The sequence below is a fragment of the Lissotriton vulgaris genome, chromosome 1_1 (genome assembly GCF_964263255.1).
Source record: "Lissotriton vulgaris chromosome 1_1, aLisVul1.2, whole genome shotgun sequence".
In the NCBI taxonomy this organism is placed as follows: domain Eukaryota; kingdom Metazoa; phylum Chordata; class Amphibia; order Caudata; family Salamandridae; genus Lissotriton; species Lissotriton vulgaris.
In genome coordinates, this window is record NC_141685.1 from 1,330,490,008 (window position 1) to 1,330,514,356 (window position 24,349).

General features: G+C 45.2%; 1 protein-coding gene across 2 annotated transcripts in view; it reads left to right on the forward strand.

Moving 5' to 3' along the window:
* LARP4 (La ribonucleoprotein 4) overlaps positions 1–24,349 on the forward strand; it is a 331,711-nt gene that overhangs the window by 102,806 nt on the left and 204,556 nt on the right. For both annotated transcript variants that reach the window (XM_086966264.1, XM_086966274.1), the window contains 2 exons: positions 3,732–3,890; positions 12,411–12,498. In XM_086966264.1, coding sequence (XP_086822390.1) covers positions 3,732–3,890; positions 12,411–12,498 — 247 coding nt within the window. The remainder of the gene's footprint in view (positions 1–3,731; positions 3,891–12,410; positions 12,499–24,349) is intronic.

The following is a 24,349-nucleotide window of genomic DNA, read 5'->3' on the forward strand; positions in this document are numbered from 1 at the left end:
GGAATCCCACGAGCAGAGGTTCTGCTCAAACCGCAACATCTTGTGCCAACCAGGAACTGCAAATCCAGCACACTCTGCACCCCCTGAGCCCAGACTGTGCCTGAGTGAACAAAGACCAGGAGGACGCCCCTCCCCCCCCCCCCCCCCCCCCCCCCCCAGCACCCAAGGACCCTCCTCGACGCTCCTGGCGACGCTTGCAGCCTCACAACCAGGGACCCCTCCAACTGCGACCAACAGAGGGTAAGATTTCCTGACACAAAGACACCCCTGCACCTGGCACCACGGCCCCCTGTGCCCAACTCCTGGGTGTCTACCTAACCTACAGCTGCCCAACCTACCACTCTAAGTGATGGTCGCCCCTGAAGAATCTCCATCCCAGAGCCTGCAGCTTTTGTTAGTCTTTCAGCTTTCCCATTAAAACCCATTGGGCGCCAGAAAGTACCCTGCACCCAGCCATTCGAGTGCCACTGGAAGTGCAGCAATTTTCCAATTCTACTCCCCCTCCCCCAACCCCCCCCACTTGCCCTGTGTAAGTGACCAGGAGCTCCGCTCCCACAGCCACGTGGCCTGCCTGCTAGCAGCCACCAACCGAAGGCCCCCTACCCGCCATAGGCTAACATTGGGCCTACTCTCTCTCTGCACCCGGCTGCCCCTGTGCTGCTGAGGGTGTAACTACGGTACCTACCTGCACCTGGGAGACCCCCCAGAGTCTTATCCCAGAACCTTAACTCTGCCAATCGAGTGCTTACCTGAAAACCGATAACTTACATTTTATCCATAGGCTATCATTGACTGGTTTTCACTTGGAAATTCTTCTAAGTGTCAAGTTTGAAACTTTGAAATATTATCAAAAAATCATCCGAGCAACAAAAACGAAATTACTTGCCTGTTACCAGGAGAGATCCCAGTGCTGGATCTTTGTGCCCATCACTGACCCTAAAAAGTAATTACAACTGTGATTTTCCGATGACCTGATTTCCTTCATAGGATAACATTGCCTGATTTTTGCCAGAAATTCTTCTACGTGCCGATTTTTGAAACGTACAAATATGCCTTAACAATCGCCTGTGTAGCAAACTTTCTTTCAACTGTTTATAGGAGATGCACCAGGGCTGAGTCCAGGATCCAGCCCTGAATTAGAAAAACAGTAATTGATATTGCATTTACTTAAAATTCCCATTGAGCTCAATGTTATTATTGTGTTAGGATTGTATTCCATATTGCAAAAACTGTATTTATTGCATTGAAAAGTCTATTTCTATTTGAAAGTATTCAACTTGAGCATCTCATTCCGAGAAAGTATTTTTATACCTACTTGAGGTTCTAAAATAAAACAATCTATTTTTATATACAAAACAACTGGCCTGGCGTTCAGTTCTTGAGTGAGACCATTTGCTGACTGAGTGTGTACAACAAATGCTTTACACTGTCCTCTGATACCACCTGCTCGACCAGAGAGTAAGGTTATTTCTAACTTTAACCTCTGCCAAACTTCTGGGGAGTGTGAACTCTGTGCACACTGTACCTTACTTTGGTGCAGTATATGCAGAGCCACTTTATTACAACGATCAAATCTTAGTTATGATGGGACTAAAAGGTTGGGCCGGTCAAAACCGTACCATCTCTCGATGGGTTGTCTTGTGCATTAAAATCTGCTACTCCTTGGCAGAGAAGGAAGCCCCAGTGGAAATGCATTCACACTCCACCAGGGCGACAGAGGCTACTACTACCTGGGGTGTGGAGATATTGGTCAGGCGGCCACGTGGGCATCTCTTCACACGTTCACCAAACGTTACTGCCTGGACAGCCAAATCCGGAGTCAGATTCTTTGGCCTTTCTGTTCTCCAGGACTTTCTATCGTGAACTTGATTCGCAGACCCTCCTCTGGGGTTGGCATTGCTGGGATATCTATTCTAAAGCTAAGGAATCTATAACTACAGTCCCTTTCAGATGAACAAGTTAATTAACTATGTAGTTAGAGATTCCTTACCGCCTCACCCATCCTCCCCGTTTTGCGAACTGATTTCTAGACATAGGGACTTCCTTCCAGGGCCCTAGTAATGTGCACCAGTGGTCAGTGTCTTGCATGGCTGTGCGCTTCTGGCATGTAAAGTTGTGTCCGACCTGACGTAAGCACGCACGGGGGTGGTGTCTAAGACACCTCAACGTCATTCTGGTGACGACTGGTGCCGAGTTGACCGATGTCACCTACCGACACGCAGGGGTACTGCTAAAGAAAAAATCTCTGTATGCGGTCTGACGCCTGGGGGTAATTTTAAAGGTAAGGAATTTAACTACATAGGTCTCTTACAGATACATCACATCGTTACCGAAGGTAAGTAACTTTATAATTTTTCAAGCTACCTAAGCGTGAACTTTCACTGGCACACACATGACATTGTAATGCTATTAATGTCTTGGATAACTAGATAATTTGTTTTTCTCTGGCACAGATGGGAGGGCAGTCAGCAAACTTCATGGAGTTTAGGTCCGGCTTCACAGAGCAACTGTTACCTGACCTTTTAACCTACAGCAATTTTCTACAGTTCCTTGTTGCCATAAAAATGCACATCTATTCCCATACTATTTACCTGTAATGCTTAACATTGATACGACATCCCTTTAAAGCCAGGGCTATTGCCAATGCTAGTTTACTTGTTTGTATTAAACATCCTCTTTGAAATTAAAATGGAGGTCGTCTGTGAAGAAATGTGAAACCAGAGGCACCTGGCTTTTGCACTAATCGAGGTCCGTGTAATGGTGAAAATGGGTGGACCTTTTAGCTGTGGTGATTGAATAATGGTCATAATCAAGGTGAGGGAGGTGCAGTGACATAGTTTGAGGGACCAGGTTCCATTGTAGAAAATAGTAGTCTTTAAGGGACGGGGATTTGAAGAGATGGCGACGGTGTGTGGGTTGGTCTTGTTTTAGGCACTGGGGCTCGGAGCCCGTGGACAGGACTGGTGGAAGAAACTGCCCTCTTAAGATTGACGAAGCCATTCGGGCGGCCATATGTTGAACATGGTGTTTATAGGCCACCATGCATATGGAGAGTGCTGTATGCCAATCAGAAGACAATGTAGCGGGAAACGAGGTCCTTAACTAGTCAGCAGCAAACAGAAAACAGGCAGGAAATGAGGGCAGTATGAAATTGAGGCTTTTATAGCTCAGCAATGTATTAGTCAGCAGCCCCTGTAAAAACAAAAATAACCAGCATTTCTCGAGGAAACAAGAGGCCTGTAAATGATTGCTCAGCTTTAAATGTTTAAAAAAAATACCAGGCACTTGGGCTACTACTTTACAGTGCACACCAAAAACTAGCATGTCTTTTAAATTAAACACTCCGGAGAGCATGCACATAGAAATTTATAGTAGTGTGCATGCCACCTGCCTAATTGGAAAATAGTGAAGTCAACCGGGAACATGCAGCACAGGCAGATCAGGGAATGACAATGTAGGTAAGTCAGAGTAGAAAAGCTTAAAGGGTCCATCTGTTGAAAATTAAATTCCACCTATTCTATCCTTTCTAGTGTCGATCAAAAACTGCTTTTAGTTATCACCAAATCCTACCTGAGCTCCATGGAGGAAGATTGCCATGTCAAACCTTGTTATGTTGCAAGCCTCAAACCCTTATTTAAAATATGAAACTTTTGCTGTCACCCTCAAAGCTTGTTTATTCTCTCTTAATATTTAATTTAAAGCCTTAGGAATTTAATGCTCATATTTTCTAGGTAATCTAGCACTTTCGGACAGTAGCTCTAAGCAGTATGAAGTAATGTATTCTTCAACCACTGAAGTGGCACGCAATGGAACCGATGCAGAGGTAGCATCGGCTAACGGAATGGATTCAGCACCTGGGGAGATTTCATATCCCTTGTATGAGTTTTCTGGTAAGTTTTGCTTTGGTTGCAGTTAATGTCCTCCATTGCTTAACAGTTCTAAGAAAAGGGGATAGTGTGTGGCCTGTCTGGAGTGAGTTGTGCTCTGTCTTGTTTGACCGAAGAATATCCATAGGCGGTAGTCCACAACAAAGCGGGTTGGGTTATTGCTTCCTAGTTTAGGTCATATGTTTTTTCTAGACTGCTTTGGAAACTAATTTGAGACTGCAGATTGTTTCTCGACATGTCTTGTGCCCAATTCATGTTTTCATATCTGACTTGGTACTCTGATTGCCATGATGTTATCAGAGGTAACCCCAAGGATTGAAATGCCCAGTTTGTTGATTAGTGAAGCACATTGGCAAATCAGACAGATTTTGGAAATTGCAGGGATTATATGGTTAAAGAAACTGTAATGAATCCACAAAGTGAGTGTCCCGTTTTTAGGTCTCACCGATAAGAAACCTCAAGCTGGCTGGTTGCGAAAGGCCTTTTGTGGGCTTATGAAGAATTCTGCTGTCTTTAGGCTGCCCATTACTTACCTTTGGTTGACTGTCATTCATTTGGCTTTCTATCATTGGTTTGCCTACTGCTTCCGGTGTTTGTCCCTGCCAGATGTTCTATTTACCATCACTTTGATTGGTTGGCCAATGCCCATCACTTGGTTAATTTAGGGATATGATTGGTTTCTTTGGTTCAGTACGCCATGAGTGCATGTTTTCCAGCTCTAGGGATTGCATGCTTCTACACCACCTAACTCACCCAACTTTGCAAAATTTTTCATTTTCCTTCTTTGTTCCATCCCTAATCCCACGTTACTCTCCATTGTGTGCTGCTTTTCTAATACCACACCCTAAATTAGGCTTTATTTTAATTCCTCCCCCGCTTCTCATTGCCTTTCACTTTGCAGTAATTTTTCATTTATAAATATATATGTATATCTATATATGTATGTGTGTATATGTATGTATGTGTATATGTATGTATGTATGTATGTGTGTATGTATGCATGTTCTGCAAATAAAATCAGTTACCTGAAGCTTGTGGTCTGTCTCCTGCTTCGCTGGTTCTATGAGATTGGAGGTGGCAACTTGGAGTTTCAGCACATATATATATGTGTATGTGTATATGTGTGTGTGTGTGTATGTGTGTGTGTGTGTGTATATATGTTTGTGTGTATATGTGTGTGTATGTATGTGTATGTATGTGTGTGTATAAATGTGTGTGTGTATGTATATATGTGTGTATGTGTATATATATGTGTGTGTATATATATGTGTATGTATATATATATATATATATATATATATATATATGTATTTAATTTATGGACACTGGCTTTTGACGACTCCTTTCCCTTGAAAAACAAGTGTTTTACTCTACATAAATATTTTTTAATGGCACCCTCATCATTTTATTAATTTCTCCCCCTTCCCGTTTGGCCGATGCTGTAGAGCTTCTGTGTTGACAAATGAATGAGTTTAGTAACTGTTAGATGATTTTTCCAGCAGTGTTGAATTGCTGACCGTGTAAAATTTCCTAGCTTTCATGAAGAAAAGCTTCAATTTTACTAAGGTCACGGTGGTGGAAATTAGGCTTTACTTTCTTACAAATATTTAGCTCAGCTGCCAAATAAAACAGTATATGCAAAAATATCCAAGCAGAAGATAAAAATGCCGAGAAGTCAAAGCAGGAACTCTGTCTACCATTTAGGTAGCTCTGTCCCCACAAAAGAACATCCCCCAAGGAACATCACTTTTTCATGCTTGGTGCGAAAACTCCAGTTAAGAAACGTCCATCACTGGTAATCTGGTTTCTAATCACCACGTATGAAATAGAGAAACTCTGTGAAAATTCACTACGCAAAAAATCTGAAATTACTATCACTAGTTATTAACATTGCAACAACACTGAGCTTGTAAACCAAATCGCAATTGAAAAACACTTTGAGCATGAGAAAAAGACATACTTAATCTAAAACTGATTGCTACTGAAATATTGCCAATGGGTTGGAAAGATGACTTACCATAATCAAAAACTTTGCTGGTCATCTAAATATAAAAGTCCAGAGAGCAATACAGCTCATATAAAGTGACTTTACCTCCTCGTGGGATAACTCTCACCTCTGTGCCCTAAATAGACTTTCTTTAACGATTTCTAGGAAATGTTACAATCTGTCTGGATCAGAGGCTCTGATTTATGCTGGTCCAAAGTTTATACCGCACTAATGATGCCATTCCCATCACTGGCTTAAAATAAAACTTTTTAAAAGTTGAATCTTAACAAGTTATGTACTCCAACCTAAAAATGTGCCCCCTAACAAGTGTTATTGATGCCTGTCTAAGCCCTTTCCCAAGGGTTCCATCGATCTATCTTGGCAAATCGACTTAAAAGGCTTTTTTAAAGAGCTCAACAATTGATTCGAAACTGCAGGTTTCCCAACTTTTCTCTGACACCCCGAGACCTGTAACCACGCAAACATTAAAGTGAGCTGAGAAGGACTGACAATTGATAGTTCTGGTGTTTTGAGACACCGTAAAGGTTATCCTGTCAGGCGTAAAAAAAAAAAACCTGGAGGACACTCTAAATGCTTCAAATCTGAACTGCTTACTTGACGCCAAACACTCAAGCATTTTCAACTTACCGGAAACTTCCTTTCTGTTTAGGAAAATGTTATCCCACAAGTCAAAAAGACTTGGGACTAGGTTAATATCCCATAACTGAATATATATCCTCCGGGTGTTTAGAAAGTCTAACCCGCCCTTAAACACTTATAAACGAAGGGTTGCTCTCCTCCTGGTAACCCATGCCATGTTCGTGGTCTGCTGAACTGCCATACTTGACAATATTAATCGTATGGTACGCCAGATTTCTGAAACCATTCAGATTGGACGTTCAAAATATACACGTTGTCTGCCTCAAAATTCTGTTGTGCACATCAGTGACCATCGATGCTAAGCAGAGCTATACTGTTTAGAGGTGGAATCGGGCCATGGTTTTCTGATATGAGGCCTGTTTCTAAAGGTTGTTGACGCCCCAGCATCTCCTGAAACTTTTCAGGCCATGATAAGTAGTATCCCGTCCAGTACCAATTGGTGTATGATACCCTAGGCATCCGTCAAAATGATCCGACTCTAGGGAAGTAGATTTGGAGAATCCGCAGATGGTTCCAGAAGAAGTGGAAACCATGCTTTAGACCTCCAAACCAGCATAATCAATATGATCGATGCCCTCTGACTGCTGACTTGAGCTATCCACCTCGTAATCTTCAAACTGTAGAAAGGCGTACCTCTGAAACTGGCCCAGTCCTGCTTGAATGCACCTGTCACCAATGCCAGAGGGTCGACCTCCAACTGTAAAATTGAGGCAGCTGTTAAAGGAGAAATACAAACGGGTCCATCTGACAGTGGTCCATTTGGAACGTGGTTTATTTGCACTGGAATCCCTTGGATACCTGGAATTCCAATCCACAATTCGATTGAACTTTCCCGGCAGATACGCAGTTGTGCCGAGTCACTGGCTAGGGGTACCAGAACCTTCAATCTTGTCTAACTGAGACAATTGATGTATCCAACTGCCAATATATCGTCCATCTTTAAAAGGATGAAGCACGGCACGTCTGCGAAAGACAGCACTGCAAAGAATACTGAGAGCAGCTCTCTTCTGACCAGTCATCCAGTGATTAGGTTCCTGCAATAAGCACTCCTTCCTGAAAGGCGGGCATGTCTGATTCTATATCGCCGTCGGTGCCAAACCTAAAATGGCTCTGCCATTCATGACCATCTTGTGTTTCAACCAAAACTGTCTGTCTTCCTTTCCTCAGAAAGGCTGACCTAAAATGGATGATGCCAGCAGGCTGATAATCCTGGCTACATATTGTAACGATATACATTTTTTCGCCAAGCTGTGCTTATGCTCCTTTCTGATAAGCGTTCATTTCTTGCAAGAGAGTTCCAGAACCTGCTGAACGGAGTCCCAGGAAACGCATTGATTGAGAGGCGACAAATTCTGATTGGAGCTTGTTTATCACGGAACCCTCTGTTTGTAAGAGGGATTGTGTCATAGCTAGGTTCTGGGGGAGAACAGACTGAGATGTAACAAGTAAATAATATTTAAGTAATTTGTTAGCCGGATGCCCTTGGAGCGCCTCAACTACATCACCGGTCACATGACCTTGTTGAAGCGCCAAGGAACGGAAGAAAGTCTGAAGGGTAGTGCCACAAACGCGTACACCTGGCTGCCCCCCCAAAAAACTGCAGTAGTCGGCATTGTAGTGGCAAAATGAGAATTGTAAAATAAGTATTCATCAGATCCTAACTCAACATCCAGCCGTAGGAAATCTTGCAGGAGAAGGAGATCCTCCATCTTGAAGTGGCGATACAGCAACCACTGACCTCCCGGAAGTTTATCAACGTTTGAATGCCTTTGACTTTTTAGGTCTCGACCTAAAGCATTGCTTTAGCAATGCTTGTTTGTCGAGATTCTAGTAAGCAGTACGAAAACTCTACCAAACTGCGGATTAGACACAGTTCATGTGTGACAGGCGCGTGCACAAACCAGCCACGTGACACACCACCACTTGTCTGTGCCTCGCATCAGACTTCAAAGGCTGCTGCTCCCTCGCCCGCCGCATCAGACTTCAAAGGAATGCGTTCCCGCTCGGCTATCTTTCTCTTCCTTCCTCTCCCGTCTTTTCTATAATCTTGCCTTGCTTATCTCCCTATACAGTGTCTTTCCCTGCTCTCGCGTTGGTCTGGCTCTCGCATCTCCAGCCCCCTCTTCCCACACTGTGTCTAGGCCCTCCCCAGCTGCCGCTGTGCAGCAGCCACATACCTGGCCCGCGAAGGTCAATAAACTGTGTAACTGCTGACTTCAAAGGAATGCGCTCCCCCGCCACAGCAATGACGAGAGCTTGTTATTTTATTTACCCATCCCCATGTTTTTCTTCCTTTCCATTACGTCTTTTCCCGCTTCATCGCACGTAGCTTCCTCTTTTTTCAATTATCACCTTACATTTTCTTCATTTTATGTACCCATTGCTTCTCCTGTTTCTAACATTCCTCATCCTCTCACCCTGTCTTTTCTATCTCTCTTCCTCTTGAATCTTTTTATCCTTTCTTTCTCTGTCATAAGCTGCACTTTTCCTTTTCCAAAGCCCTGTTTTTGCCTCCCACTCGTATCTGCCTCCACCGATCCTTTCCTTCTTATATTTTGTATGCAAAACAAAAACACTTTCTCCACAAACAGCACTTTAATCCAGTCTCGGCTCTGGCTGTCTTTACATGCTTACACCCCTCTCCAACAGACCACGCCCACTGCCCCCCTTTCAGACAGACCACACACACTGGCTCCCTCGCACACAGACCACACCACTCACTGCTGCACGCCTCCCAACACCACCACATCATTCATGGACACCACCACAGCATCACTCAGCACCACAACAGGACTGTCCTCGCTTGCTACCAACAAGCATTGCCCTAGCCAATAGGACTCGCATTAGGAAAGTGTTAGCTATTGGCTTTGTGAATAACAATGCTATTTATATATTTTCAAAGCCAACACATTAAAAAAAATTGTCATTTACAATACCAATAGCTCACACTTTCTTAATGCGAGACCTATTGCATTGCAAATGCTTGTTTTTTTGTGACCTGAAAACTTGTTCAAAAATACCCGGATATGTAAGAGGTAAGGAACAATGGCCCATTTGTCCAGGAAGGTACACTCCTCCTGTGAAATGAACAGGCTGTCTGCTTCTGTTAAAATGTGGTTTCAGGCGTCTTTGCTAAACTGGAGTACTGTAGTCTATATTTGAAAACCAACACCAGTTTGCAGGACCTGCAGTACAATGTTAACTAACTCCATTTGGGAATTAATCACCCCAGGTGACCATCCAACTTTGGGAAGAAAGGATACTCGTTACCAGGGTACGTTGGTAGCGCTGCAGAAATGTCCTGTTGCCACAACCTCTTACTGGTTGGAAGGGGACCCACACACCGTTTATCATCTTGGTATTAGAACTGGCGGGACCGTGATATCTTTAAGAGGCTGAATTGTAGGGATGGCCAGATAAGCGTTTCCTGCATACTCTTTTCATTTTTTCATTGATTTCTGGGCCTTATCCAATGAGGAGAAAGTTATTACAAATGTGCTCAGCTCTTTTATAAATGGGTCTCCAAAGATTCCACATCTGCTAAAGAGTCCACTTCAGATGTGGCTAGTATCCCCAATTTGGGGTCAATCCTAATTACGAGTTGAAGTTCTTATCTCTGTAGAGAGCACATGATTGGCTTCCCAAATCAAGCATATTGCTGTCTGTGCCAGTCCTGACATGTCAGGTGATGTACTGTTAGTATCTCTGACTTCCTCAGATATTTCTAGAATTTTAGTCAGTGGGCCAAATTTATCTAAAAGCTTATCCTGGCAGTTATTCTAGGAATCGTTGATCCTTTTTTAGGATCTTTAATAAATGTGGCAAAGTGACCATCTTGCCATCAATCTCTGGTTGCAGAGTGACTTCTTTAACAAGAGATGGGCATGGGTAGTCTGACCTAAGGAGACCCCGGACTCCTTTCTCCCATAGCTTAGTGATATTCTATTAATCCTAGATTGTGGTTGCTTATTCTGCTAAAATCCATTTCACTGAGCGCACGTGATAATTATTGACCGGGTTCAACATAGCTTTTGACCCTTCTCTCCACTACAGAGCTAATTGAACCTGAGTTACTTTGGTTGCCATGGTAGACTGGGCCCTGGTTGGTTGTCAGAAATATAAAGATCGGGGTTACCAAGTTCTTCCCCATTACCAATATCATTTGTTTATGGTAGCCCATCCTGGTCAACGCGGATATCCTCAGATTAGGAGGAGTTGTGAGGATCCATTGGGGTGGAGGCGTGTCATTTTTGAGAGGCCAGACTGAATCTTTTGAAGGAGTTTGGGCGAAGACTGTTGCTTGGTTTCAGCCGTAGACTTACCCTTATGCTGAGCCTTTGGAGCCTCCAGAGGTTCAAATGGTTGATTGGGACCCTTGCCTTCCACCAGCCAGTTAGTGGAGTGGGGGGATCCTGCTGCAGCGCTCAAGGGCACCAAGTCTTGGGCAACCGCACACTGGAGGGTTGCATAAATTGCATAAACAACTCCTCATCCAAGGCATGGGCAACATACCCTCACCGTCACTGTGAGATCAAAAGCCTATATTAATATTTAGACTGGCAGCAATCAAATGGTAATAAGAGCCAGTCCGTATATGATGGCAAAAACTGTGCTGTGGATGCAGAGGTCTTTAGATTTTATGGGCTAGTACAGAGCATCTGAATTGTAATTAGAAACAAAAGCTTACCAGGCAATGGCACAAAGTCCAGAAAGGTGAATTAAGGGCTAAAACTAATTTGTTTCAGTCACCGTAAACAAAGGAGGCAGAGAAGCATTTGCCACTTGTCTGTAAATGGAAGTAAGAATAGCGAGACAAGAGCGTCCTACCACACCTTAGTAGCACCAGCAGGTAACCCCACTATGCAGGGCCCATTAAGGCATTCAGAGGTGTTAGCCATTGGCTGGAGAATGGGGGAAACCCGGTCCTAAAAAGTAATCCCAAAGATCGTAAGCCCAAGACAGCTGTGCTGCAACACTGATCAGGCAGGAGGCATTGACACACCTGGCAAGGATTATGAGTACCAGTGAGGTGCAGGAGTCTGACTAGACCTTAAATATCTAGAGGTGAGCCTTGGTCCCTAGTTAAAGTAATAATGAAAGCACAAAATATAAAAATTTCCTGAAAATTAATCCTATATATCTGCCACCAGAATATTCCCCAAGGAAAAGCACTTGTGGCTGCTCCGCAGCGAAGAAGGGGTAAGTGGTGTGCCTGGGCGATGGTGTGTGGGGACTGAGCCATGTGATTGGTGGTTTTAAAATTTATGCTTGGACTCGTGGAGGTAGTAGCCACTTGGATTGTTTATTTATAGTGTTGTCTTTGGCGACTGAGCTAAATAAATAGAAGAAAGAAGCCTAATCTGAGCCGCTGGTCCCAACATAGAATTGAACCAATAGACCACCAGTTCAAAGATCACAGTATTGCTAGCTTTGAACAACTTTGGTTCTTCTTTCACGGTTCTAAATTGTTAAGTATTCAAACTTTAGTTTTAACATCTGGACGGTTCCTAATGATGACCATGACGCAGAGAGGGATTATGCCAGCACTAAGGTTGGCTCATCTTTTTTAGCTTTCCTTTAAATTCTGCCTAGCAGTCTCTAGTTCTACATCTGACTTCTTAATCCATTTCATTCTTTTTTTCTGCTTCTTGTCTTTCTCGAGAACTGACTGAGTGCTGGCACTTACCCAGTGACCATTTAAGATTATGAGATCTGAAGGAACCTGACAGACTTGTTCTGCACTAGAATAAGGAATGGGTGTTGGCGGGGATGTAGTTATTTTTTGTATTTTTTTGGATCTGCATTTGTGCACAAACTGTGAGACCCATTAACCATTTTCTGCTGTCTCCACTGTTCCCATCCTCCTTTAATTTTAGGTGAAGGCAGTACAACAGTTCCGGCAGCAGTGTCTGAAGAAGATCTCCGAGAATGTTTGAAGAAGCGGCTCGAATTTTGCTTTTCGAGGTACATTGCAGGGTGACAGCAGATGTTTTGTTAGGCTTTTTGCAAAAAGCCTGCTGATTTTAACTTTGTAAACTTTTTTAACTAAAAGGGCTTCTATGTGGGAACTGCTTGTGACCTAATTTGGTCAACATAAGAGTACCAGAACGAAACCATCCATGAAAGCAGCCTTACTGTATAAACCTAAGATGAAATATACTGTAGGAAAGCATACGCAAGACGCTCCAGCTGCATTGCATGAGCCTGGCACTTGAAGTTTATTTTATTGTTACAATTTTAACATGAATGGGACTTGAAGCCTGAGCAAATAAAAGGACCTCCTGAGATCCTGTTTGACCACATCACCCCTTTTTTTAAAGTAGTTAACCATCCCTATGTGCTGATTGGAGTCTAGGTGTAGGTGATGTGCTCGTATAGGACAAGTGAGACCAGGAAATATGACATTTTTTTATATTCAAAGTTGATTTCCACCCTCAAAGGATTTTTTGTCCCGATAATTTCTCCATAAGAGTCTGGGTCGCACTTTCATTGCTGTGATACCTACGGGTAGCTATGCACTCTGCAAGTGCTTCATAGAATATAATTACTGTGTAAAACCCCTCTGAGCTGGACATTTGGAATGGTAAGACATGGTGTGAATAAAAGCAAGTGGTTAGACCTGGTTATGGACTGATTGGTGGCACACAGTTCCAGACACCTGTACTCTAGGAGCCATTTGTTGTCCTAGGCTTTGTCTCCCTTGTATGTGATAACAGCAAGGTATTCACAACTACTACATCTTTGAGGTTTTCCAAAGTTGTGAAGGTGGCCGCAATATGCATGCCTCTCAAAAAATTTCCATTCCTTTCTCTGGGGCAGATGGTTACGGTTATTCCATGATGAAATAGCTTTGACATGTTGAAATAATGGTTCCAGTTGGTGAAGGCTCATGGAGATTAAGAGCGGCAATGTAGCAGACTGTTAATCCACCTTAATAGTTCCTTCTTTACAGTCTCTGGGGCAGCTTCTGGCTTTCAAATCTTCTAGTCTTCCCTGCTTTATTATTTTTCTGTGATTACTATTTTGTCATGATTCTGCAAAGTTCTGACTCTGAACCAATCACATGCTAAGATTATGAGATCGAAAGGGCCTGGGTAAATTATTTATTGTGTTTTTACTTTTTCACCTTTCAGATTATCATATTTTCATGGCCATCACATTGTTGATGGTAAAGAAAGTTCATTAGTTAAATGTCTTGTGAAGCAAGCCAATGTATCTGTATTTTGTTCTAAGTTATATTGCCACAGTCTTTGCCTGTCAGTTGTACTTATCCTGTGTTTATTGTCTTGGAATCGTATGCACTTTCAGGCTGCCGATTTGAGAGGATACCTTTAGCAGTAAGTAAGTAAGCTTTATTTCGATATATAAAAACATATCATAAAAGCAAAACATCACAATATAAAACAATAATCGAACAAACAACTTACAATTCATTGTACAATAAAGGAATCTGTCCGTTGGACTAGAAAAACATGTTAAAAAAAGGGGGAGACATTATTGGATCATCAATTTTTTAGTGGTTCTTATACGCCAAGCCCATCCTAGGAATTTTGCCGTACAAATTGAAAAAAAGGGTCTTGTGTCTGAGAGCAGTATTCTCAAAGCTTCCAGGTGTGAACGGGTTCCTAGGCTCCTGAAAAGAGGCTTCAACCACCTCCGTCTGGGAGCTAGATAGGCTCGACACTCAAATAAAAAGTGTGCAACGGATTCTGTTTTCAGCTCACAAAATGGGCAGTCGGGAACAGTTTGCAAGGGTGGTTTCCAGGTAGAAGTAAACTGGCATAAAGGTAAAACCCCAACCCTGAATTTAAAATATAAAGCCCTATCGTAAGAACTGTGTATCAGGTCCAAATAGGCTTCTCTGGAGGGGTTACATTTAACCATCAGGAAGTTGGCGACAGATTTTGGATGGTTTGATTTACCCAGTCTCTCGCTATCGACCCAGGACCAATATGCCTTCTTCAATTCCTGTTTGGGAGGTGCAGTTTTATTTTCCCACGCAGATCCTAGACCAAGCAAGATGAGTGCCTTCTTAACCTCTCTAAGCCAGGCGATCTTGTGCCAACCAGGAAGGGACAAGACGTCTTTTAAGGCATCCGCATAGCTATGGAGTTCAGGAACGTTCCAAATTCTGGACCACAGTAATAAGGGGCGTAGTTTAGCTTGGTCGCAAATAGGGCGAGTACCTGCGTCGAGCAAGAGTGGGATTGTGGGAGTGCTCTGGGGTAGCCTCATCAAGTCTTTATGAAATTTATTTTCTAGGTGGGCCAAAGTGTCCACTCTCTGGGTTCCTCAAAGTTCTGCACCGTACAACGCTGCACTCACAACCCTGGCCCTGTAAATGTCAAGCAGTGCCCCGATCGGTTTTGTGGAAGAGGCACGTTGTTCTTTAAGTAAAGCGCCAACAACCCTCTTGTGGGTTAAGAACACTTTCTGTTGATGGGCCTTCCAATTCATACTATCACAAAGGCGTATGCCTAGATAGTCAAATTCTTTGACCCGTTCTAATGGTACAGAGTCTAGAGTGGGGGGTTTTACAGATTTCTTCGGGGGGTTTAGAACAAGAAATTTGGTCTTACCAATATTTATTGCTAAGCCCTTGGTATCACAGAAGGCCTTAAAGCTAGTAAGTAGCGCCTGTATGCCTATGGGTGTCTTCGAAATCTGGAGGGTGTCATCGGCAAACAGGAGTGTCGGGATTTTCCTTCCAGCCAGGGATGGTGCATCAGCAGGATGTTGTAAAAGATGCTCCACCACTCCATTTACGTACAACGAAAACAGAGTGGGGGCAAGCACACACCCCTGGCGGACGCCCCTGTCTACTGGGATACACGGTGTTTTTTCTCCCTGGGCACCCCATCTGATTTGAGCAAAGTTGTTTGCGTGGAATTTTATCAACAAGGCCAGAAGGTAGGGAGGTAGACCTAGACCGTCAAGGACTTTCCACAATAATGCTCGTGGGACCAGGTCGAAGGCCGTTTTTAGGTCTATAAAAACTAGGTATAAACTGCCTCCTCCTAGCACCACTACCTTCCAATAGAGCATTAGAAGGCGGAAAGTCTGCTCGACGGTGCCTGTCCCTGATCTAAACCCCGCTTGGAAATCGGATAATATCTGGTTATCGTCCACCCACTCCAGAATCCTGCCCAATACTACTTTCCCCGCCACCTTTTGCGTTGTGTCCAACAAACTGATGGGGCGGTAATTGGCTGGGTCTTCCCTGTTGCCTTTCTTGAAAATAGGGACGACTTCAGCGCCCCTCCAGGAATCAGGGAAAGATCCCCCCAACGTAACCTCATTGAGTAGTTCTGCAATTAGTCTGCTCCAAAATGGGGGATTATTTTTTATCAAATCGCCCGGAATCCCATCCGGGCCTGCCGCTTTGTTGGGAACAATACAACTGATTGCCTTCTCTACTTCTACGGCGGTGAATGCAACTTCGTTTGGTGGGAGAACTGTGGAACTGAACCATAGTAGCGGGTCTGGTTGGGTGGGTCCTGTTTGCGCTGTGTACAAGTTCGAAAAATGGGCAAACCAGACAGCGCCAGGGATGTTGCAGGTCAATTGATGATCTACGGGCTTGTCTCTTGACCTTAACAAGTCCCAAAACCCCTTGGCATCTTTCTTTGTGCTTGCCTCCGTTAGATCACGCCAATAATTAAAATCGAATGACCGCTTAGCCTCAGACACAGATTTCCTGTAGAGTTTCCTTGCAGACCTGATGGCAGTTTGATCTTTCCCTTTTACTGCGGCCACAAGTTCACTCTTAGCATTTCGGCAATTCGCTGAGAACCACTTTCCATTTGTTCTTGGGACGCCTTTTGCAGCGCTTCTAGCGCTGGGTTTTGAAATGGTGAATAGCCCACTTAGTGCTGTTACTGTCTCTAAAAATAGTGATAAAAACTTCTTACTATCACCGTTTGTGGTGCCAAACTTGGATTCAACCTGTAGTCGGATGGTTTCAGCTTGTGTCATCCGTGCCTCATCTGCTGCGACTCTTGCCCATTTGAGACGTCTCCCGCAATTTGAGGGGAGGATCTCACGTGAGGATTTCCATATCTGGTTGGTGGTTTCTTGAGAGTCCTGATACCAGGGATCAGAAATGGTTACAGCAAGAGGGTTGTGGTCACTATCACAGGTTTCTATAACCTCCATGTCCTGATGGTATGACCAGAGGGTATAGTTGAGCATGACAGTCAATTCTGGAAGAGTGGCCCGTCCTATTATATGTGTGGGCACCCATGGGATCTGACCTAGAACGCCCATTCGTTGCTCTCAAGTTATGCTCCATACAGAGAGCGTTTATATCGATCACCCTTTGTGACCATTTCGGGATCGGGTCAAGGTTCAAGATGGGGATTCCCCTCCTATTGTCCTCCTCATTAGTGTCCAGAATATCTTCTATAGCTAGAGGCTCAAAACAGCAGTTAAAATCGCCTGCCAGCAGGACGAGAGAGTCAGCATTGCAGGCAGTCAGGTTGTTGTTTAGACCTAATAAGGTTAAAGATCCTCCGTTCCTGCTGTCCCTTAAGTAGATATTAAACAGTTCTAGCTTCCTTCCCCCTTTGTGATGGAGTGTTAGCCATTGGAGGTCAGGAGATTCAGTAGTTCTTGGGAGAACGCTGAGGTCTAGAGCTATATTAATCCAAATAAGGAGACCGCCTGACGGGCGTCCTTTGGAACCTTGTTGGTGAACAGCCGGGACATAGAAGGTCGAGAAACCCACTCTATGTCTGGGTTCCTGGCACCATGTTTCCTGTAGCAAACAAATGTCGTAGGGTGCCAGGAAGGTGTTCCATTCCGGGTTGTCAAGGTTGCGTTCGAGGCCAGCCACATTCCAGTTTAAGATCTTCAGTGAGGATTCACCGGGTGAAAAGATTTTAGGAACGTGAGTGAGTAAGGAAGAATTTTCTTCATCCGGGATAGTTGGTATTGGGGGGATCTTAGCCCGATATAGTTCAGTGGGGGCAGCACTGCCTGACTGTTTGATCTCCATTAGATTGAATTGGGCAAGAGGAGGTGGGGTCAGACAGTGGGTGTCTGGCCGTAATTCCATCCTTATACAGTCTGGAGTAGCAGTTCTAGTCAGATCCAAGACACGTGGCATGCGAATCAGGAGCCCGCCATCGTTATTTTGTGGGCTGTAAATTTGATTTCCAGATAATTCTGTGTCCATGGGAGAGGAAGCTTTTTCTACTTGTGAGGAAGCAGGGGGCGCAAAAAGTCAATCGACCTCCTCCAGGCCTCCAAATCTGTTGTAGGTTGAAAGGCCATTCCAATGTAAAAGGGTATCCATTGGCCTCGTAGGATGGATGTTCCATGGAGGGTGCTGCACCAAGGACCGGTTATCCGCTTGGGTATATACTTGGCGTGGAGGGTAAAAGTAGGATAACGGCCTCGGGATGACAAGGGATTGTTCGCTAGTTGGCCAAGAACAAATATGGCGTGCCGTATGTGGGTCATCAAAAGTTACAACTACGCAGTCCCCTTCTTTGGATTTCTTTGTTGGGCCCACCCAGGGTATTCTACGGACCATCATTACCCGGCTTCTCTTACCATTAGAAGCTGGTCTATTGACGTTGAGCCAGTGCATTGTTTTGTTTTTCAAAGACCAATGGTTTTCGTATTGGTCAGTGCCGAGGACAGGGACACCTGTCAACACAACTACATATTCGTTGGCCTCTGGAGGAAGGTCTATATAGCCTCCTCTAAAATTTTCTTTTGGGCGGAGGCCCTGGGTTTCAATAGGATGGGGTCTAGTAGGTGGTACCAGATTTGGATTTGTTTTTTGCGGCTTAGGATTCCGTGCAGGAGCCTGCGGTTTGGAAGCCTGAGGTTTAGCGGTCGTGGAAATTTGATCCACAGCCACCGTCCTTGGCTTGGGAACAGGCCTTGCAGCAGCAGGTACTGGAGCGGGATGCTGCTCAGCTTGTACAGCAGGAGCTGGCAATTGTGAATCGGATAAGGACACGCCCTGGTTTTCAAGATTTCTCAGGCCCAGAGTGGCCAGAGCAATAATGCTCTTCTCCATCTCGAGTAGATTGTTTTCAATCCTAGACAATCTTAAGTCGAGTGGTGAGAGAAGTTTTTTTAGTGATTCCCAGACTTGGTCTATGAATTCCTTCTCATTTTGTCCCTGGTCCTGCGCCTGCGACCCCTCAACCTCTGGAGTGATGGTAACTACGCCATCTCCCATTTTTTGGCATACTGGATGTAATCTTATGGGACCCTCAGGTAAGACAGTACATGCCTGGGTATTAGCCATTGTAAGATGTTGGGAAACTGCCACTTTAGCCTTTTTGCGGGAATAGGCTGAGCGTGATTGGCGTTTTCTTTTGGAATACGCACCAGTAGCACAGGAAGTAGTTGGAATTACTTGGGCAGGAAAGTTAGGGGTTGGGGACTGAGTATGGGGAAGTACAGGGAAACTTAGCTCTTCTAAAGTGCATAATTGCTCTGAGGGGGGAGTGAGAGAAGGAGTGGTCGGGGGATGATGTAAATCGGCCTGAATAATGATACTATCTGGGCGAACAGGGCGAGCAGGGGTGACAGCAGAGGCTATATGGCCTAGAGATGATTTTTTCGAGTGGGCCATGACCTCGGACAACCTACGTGCGGCTGCCAGCTCTAGGGATACCCGAGTTTGGAGTTTGGATATTTCTTCATCAATAGCTATGTTAGTGCGAGTGATGAAGTCATCCATAGGACCACTGACTTGTGAGCCACCTTTGGCGGCCTTGCTACGTGTCATCCTAGTGCTCATAATGCTTACGATAGTGTTAGGGCCCTCACACACCTTGCTAGATAAGTTGCCTCTATTGAGCTAACCTAGCTTACCACAATGGTAGATCAACAGGCGGGGTAGGAGTGGCAAGGGGGGTGGGCCGGGGCCGTCCGCTGCCATCCTCGAACGGCCTCAAACGGCCCGCTCTTAGCCCGGTCTTCGCTCCGGGCTGCGGGAGGAGTAGCCCCAGATATAGCAAAGGCTGAGGGCGGTAGGCGGGCCGGCAGGGAGAGCGGACCGGAAGTGGTCAGCGGTCTCTCAGGGACTCCTGGGATTTGGTGTCCCTGATACGCTCGCAGCCCTGCAGCCCTCTGGTGGTGTTAGACTCCCACTCCTCCTCACTTGTCGGCGAGTTGTTGGCTAAAAGTCCTCCTCACAGTGAACAGCCAGAGGTGAGCGCGTCCCAGCAAGCGCTATGCAGTAAGGTCTCCCAAGAGTCAATTCCGCTGGTGGGGCTTTAACAAACCCTCAGGTGGGCGGTGGGCGGGCCGGCAGGGAGAGCGGACCGGAAGTGGTCAGCGGTCTCTCAGGGACTCCTGGGATTTGGAGTCCCTGATACGCTCGCAGCCCTGCAGCCCTCTGGTGGTGTTAGACTCCCACTCCTCCTCACTTGTCGGCGAAGCGGCACCCGCGGAGCGGGTGCGGCGAGTTGTTGGCTAAAAGTCCTCCTCACAGTGAACAGCCAGAGGTGAGCGCGTCCCAGCAAGCGCTATGCAGTAAGGTCTCTACCTTTAGCATAACTAATCTGATTACTTATACCTGAAGGATCTGGAAACCTTACCAATCAGACCCCCCAGGATATTGCGGCATGGATTATCAAATTTAGCGGCACAATTATGGAAATTTAGCGGCACAAATAAGGAAATTTAGCGCCATTTTTGCTGCACTTTATTGTACTCATAATCATCAATTTTTAGCTTTAAAACAATGGAAAATGTTTTAGCTGAGTATTCCACTTTGAAATAGGCAACCTGTGATATGGAACAGACGATGCAGCCCACAGGTTAAGGCTGCTATCCTTTGGAAATGCAATTCTCAATTTGCTTAGCCCGTTCCATTCCAGAATATATATTCCTCTTGCCATCCCAGATACAGCAGCCATTTTGGAAATCACAGATGAGGAAACTGCAAGCTGTACAGAAGACAGTCTCTCCTTCATGGCCTCAACCAACGGAGACTTGCTGCAAGCATTCTGCAACCATGACTTTTCAGCACAAGTGCAAAAGCTTACATTATCACAGAGCAGCTGACATCTCATGACCTGCTCTCGACTGCTGAATAACTGTTCCATTTGTTCCGATCTGGCAGGTCTTGAACAATATAGAGACTATGAACTCCTGAGAACCCAAACTCTTGCAAGCGACTAAGGACAGTATAATACCCATGCACCAGTGAATTTAAAAATATTACTGCATCCTTGCTTAAATGCCAGGTTAAATTCCTATAATTGTATCCCTTGCTTTCCCAACATTACTCCATCCCACCCTAGAGACCCAAAGCCCCCCACAGCTTATCGTAGGTGCTAGAAACTAGTAATGGAAATTAATGTTACTTCTCAGGCTTACCTAATGTATTGAAACTGTTCTGTCTGTAGTTTTTTTTCTACTTTGAACTAGTCATTTTAGCTTCACATAGCCCTACAAGAGTAATTTGTTTTTAAAGTTTCACAGTGCTACCATCTGAAAGTCCGTGCCTGAAAACGAAGCTTGCAGTCGAACATGAGTTTTGCATATCCAGAGACATCAACTATACTTGTTGCAAGGATTGTCTTTGGCTTATCCAGTATTGGGGTATCTTTCATAGATTCACATGCCTGAATCATTCCCCGTCGTCTAGACGGGAGTCCCACGGTAAAAATATATACAATAGCAGTGCCTAAAAATTTCTTGCAGTAGGCTGGAAAAGCATAAAGGCCTAGCTAGGCCCAAACTTAGCAGCCTATCTACCTCATTATGTAAAAAGACCTGAAATAGCCTTAGCCAATCAGCTGTCCTCACCCTCTAGAACCTTCCTAGCTCAGGCAGTTCTCCTCAGATTTTCACTGCACTTCGTGTGTAAGGGAGTCTCCCTGAGTGCCTACTCAGTTTTTGTCTCTTTTTCTTCAAAATGTCTGAAAAGAAGGCTCTTTTCAAGGCGTGTGGAACCTGCAATAAGAAGAGGGTCCATGTGGACGACCAGCACTCTGACTGCATCTATTGTCTGCACCCCTCACATGTTGTGAAGGATTGTAGAATTTGCCGTACCTTCCCTTAAAAAACTATCAGGGATAGTGAGGCAAGGGTTCTTTTGTGGTTAAAATAATCTTCCACAGATGATGACATGGCCTCTAACTCCAGCAAGAGAGCCAGATCTAGAGCGAGCTCTTCTCCTGAGAGGAAGAAAAAACTTGAACCTTCTCAAAGAGTCTCAGAACTCTGAGTGCATAGTCTCCTTCAAGAACGTCCACTGTGAGTACAGCCAAGACTAAGACTGTTTCTCTGTCTATTCATACTGCTACTTTGACTTCTACCTCTTCAACTTTTCTGCTACGGTCACCACTTCAGCTATTACTTCTCCTCTGGTGTCTGCTAAAATTTTGTCGTCGCCTCTGATGCCTTGCTCGACGAAGGGCCAGTTGCCGTCAATCATCGTCGACTGTCCCGTCGACGACTGCTCAGTCGACGAAGATCACTTCAGCCGTGTCGACGAAAACGGGCCCGTCGACGACAGTTCTGACGACGAAGACACAATTGACTACCTTGTCGACGAAGAGTTCGTCGGCTAAGACACCATCGACGAAGGATTCGTCGACTAAGACACCATCAACGCCCTCGTCGACGAGGGTACCATTGACTGTCTCGTCGGCGGCAACATCAATACCGTCGACGACAGCTCCGTCGACGGAAATGCCATTGACACTCCCATCGACGACAATTCCAATGACAACAGGTTCGTCGTCATCGACTTCTACGAAAGCAGTGTCATCAGCTCATCTGCTGCACAGCACACCTCCGACGGTGCAATATACCAGTTTCCAAATGAAAACTTATCAGAGGCAAGACTACTCTTACATTTCTCCACTCTTACCATCACACCTTTTGGAGACATATGTGGAGGATGATTCGGATGACCGCGAAGAGGATGAGGGACCTTTTGGGGTTGCCAGTCACCCTTCACAATTGAACATCAAGTATCAAGTATCAAGAGGAAGATGAGGGCGATGACCAAGAGCATTATGCGAATGAAGACTTGTCAACGCCATATCATTCGCCCCATACCAGACCTCCTCGTTCAGAGGACACAAGTCATCTGCCATCTACTTTAATTCAAGACTTACAAGCTATGTTGGCAGACTATCGCCAGAGATTTCCTCCAACTCCAGTTGCACCTTTTGTGCCACCTGTCCCAGTTCACATGCCAAGGCCTCCTTCGCCGCGAGCTTCATTGTCACCAAGGCAGGATACTGGCCCTACACCCCAAGGTGACACGGATACCTCTTCTCATGATGAGGATGATGGCAGGGAAGAGGGCGAGTTGCCAGATCATACACCTACGGATCCGTGGGATGATTGTCATTCCCATGCCTTCACCGCTTGCGCCACGCCCGTCAGATTCTCCGCCTGAGGATATTGGCGGATTTCATAATATTATGCAACGTGCGGCTAATAGATTTGGATTGTCTGTCACAGTTGAGCAGTCTGACTGCTTTCTGCATGACTTTAAGGAGGGGTATCGCATAATTACCAGAGCTATCCCTATTATTGATTACAAATGGAAAGAGGGCCTCAACATCATGAAAACGCCCGCTTCCATTCCGGCAGTCCTTCCAAGAATTGAGAAGTATCGAGCTCCACCTGATACTCCATCTTGCTTAATAGGACACCCTCGACCGGACTCTGTCATATCTCAGGCAGCACAACAGAGGTCCAAGAACCCTTCAGCTCCTATTTCAACGCCACCTGGCAAGTAAGGCAGGAGACTAGATGCAATAGGGAAGAAGTTCTCTGCAAATGCAGCAGGCTCCATTAAGGTAGCTAATTCGTTAGCAATTTTGGCCCGTTATGATAGACAGATGTGGTCAGATCTGTCTGAGTTCCTTGATCTGATCCCTGAGGATCGTCAACAGGAGGTACGCAGGATCGTGCTTGAGGGAGAAAGGGCGGCATCGGAAATCATGGATTGCGCCCTTGATATTTCGAACACCAACTTTGGGCAATTGGTGGGAGCAGCAGTCCTCAGGCGTCAAGGTTGGCTCAGGGCTACCACCTTCAGACCTGAGGTCCAAACGAAGATCTTGGACATGGCGTACGATGGGGATTCGCTTTTTGGAAAACACATCGATGAAGCTTTGCTGGCAATAAAAACGGATACGGACACTGCAAAATCACTAGGTACCCTACAATACAAGAGAGGGTCCTTTAGAGGAGCAAGAGGCCGTGGTTACTCCTCCAGAGGAAATTATTCCAACCAGCAAAATCGACAGTACCAGTCTCAGTACAAACAACCGTACTATCAATCATCCTACAGACAGCCTCTGGTAGTTTCTCTCGTCAGGGAGGGAAACGGCGCTCAAACAAGCAAGGGCGTGATTCCAACAAGCGTCAATGAGCTTTGCTGGACGTCAGTCATTCATCCTCCCCTTCCCGTGGGCGCCAAAATTTCCGCCTTTTACCAACAGTGGCGGAAAATAACTTCGGATCAGTGGGTCCTGGATCTTGTTGGGAATGGACACACTCTGGAGTTTTGGCAGAAACCACCAACAGCGCCGCCCAGGGGTCCCCCTCCCCCTCGTTTTCACTTACTATTCAGAAAGGCCTTAAAGATGCTACACAGGAATGTGATAGAACGAGTTCCTGCCTCTCAGAAAGGGAAAAGATTTTATTCTCGCTTCTTCCTCGTAGAGAAAAATTCAGGAGAGTGGTGTCCAATATTAGATCTGCGCAAGCTCAACAAATATCTGAAGAAACAGTTTTCTCATGGTAACGCTAACAGACATTCTGAATTGTCTCAACAAAGGGGACTTTATGGCTCCTCTGGATCTGGAAGACGCCT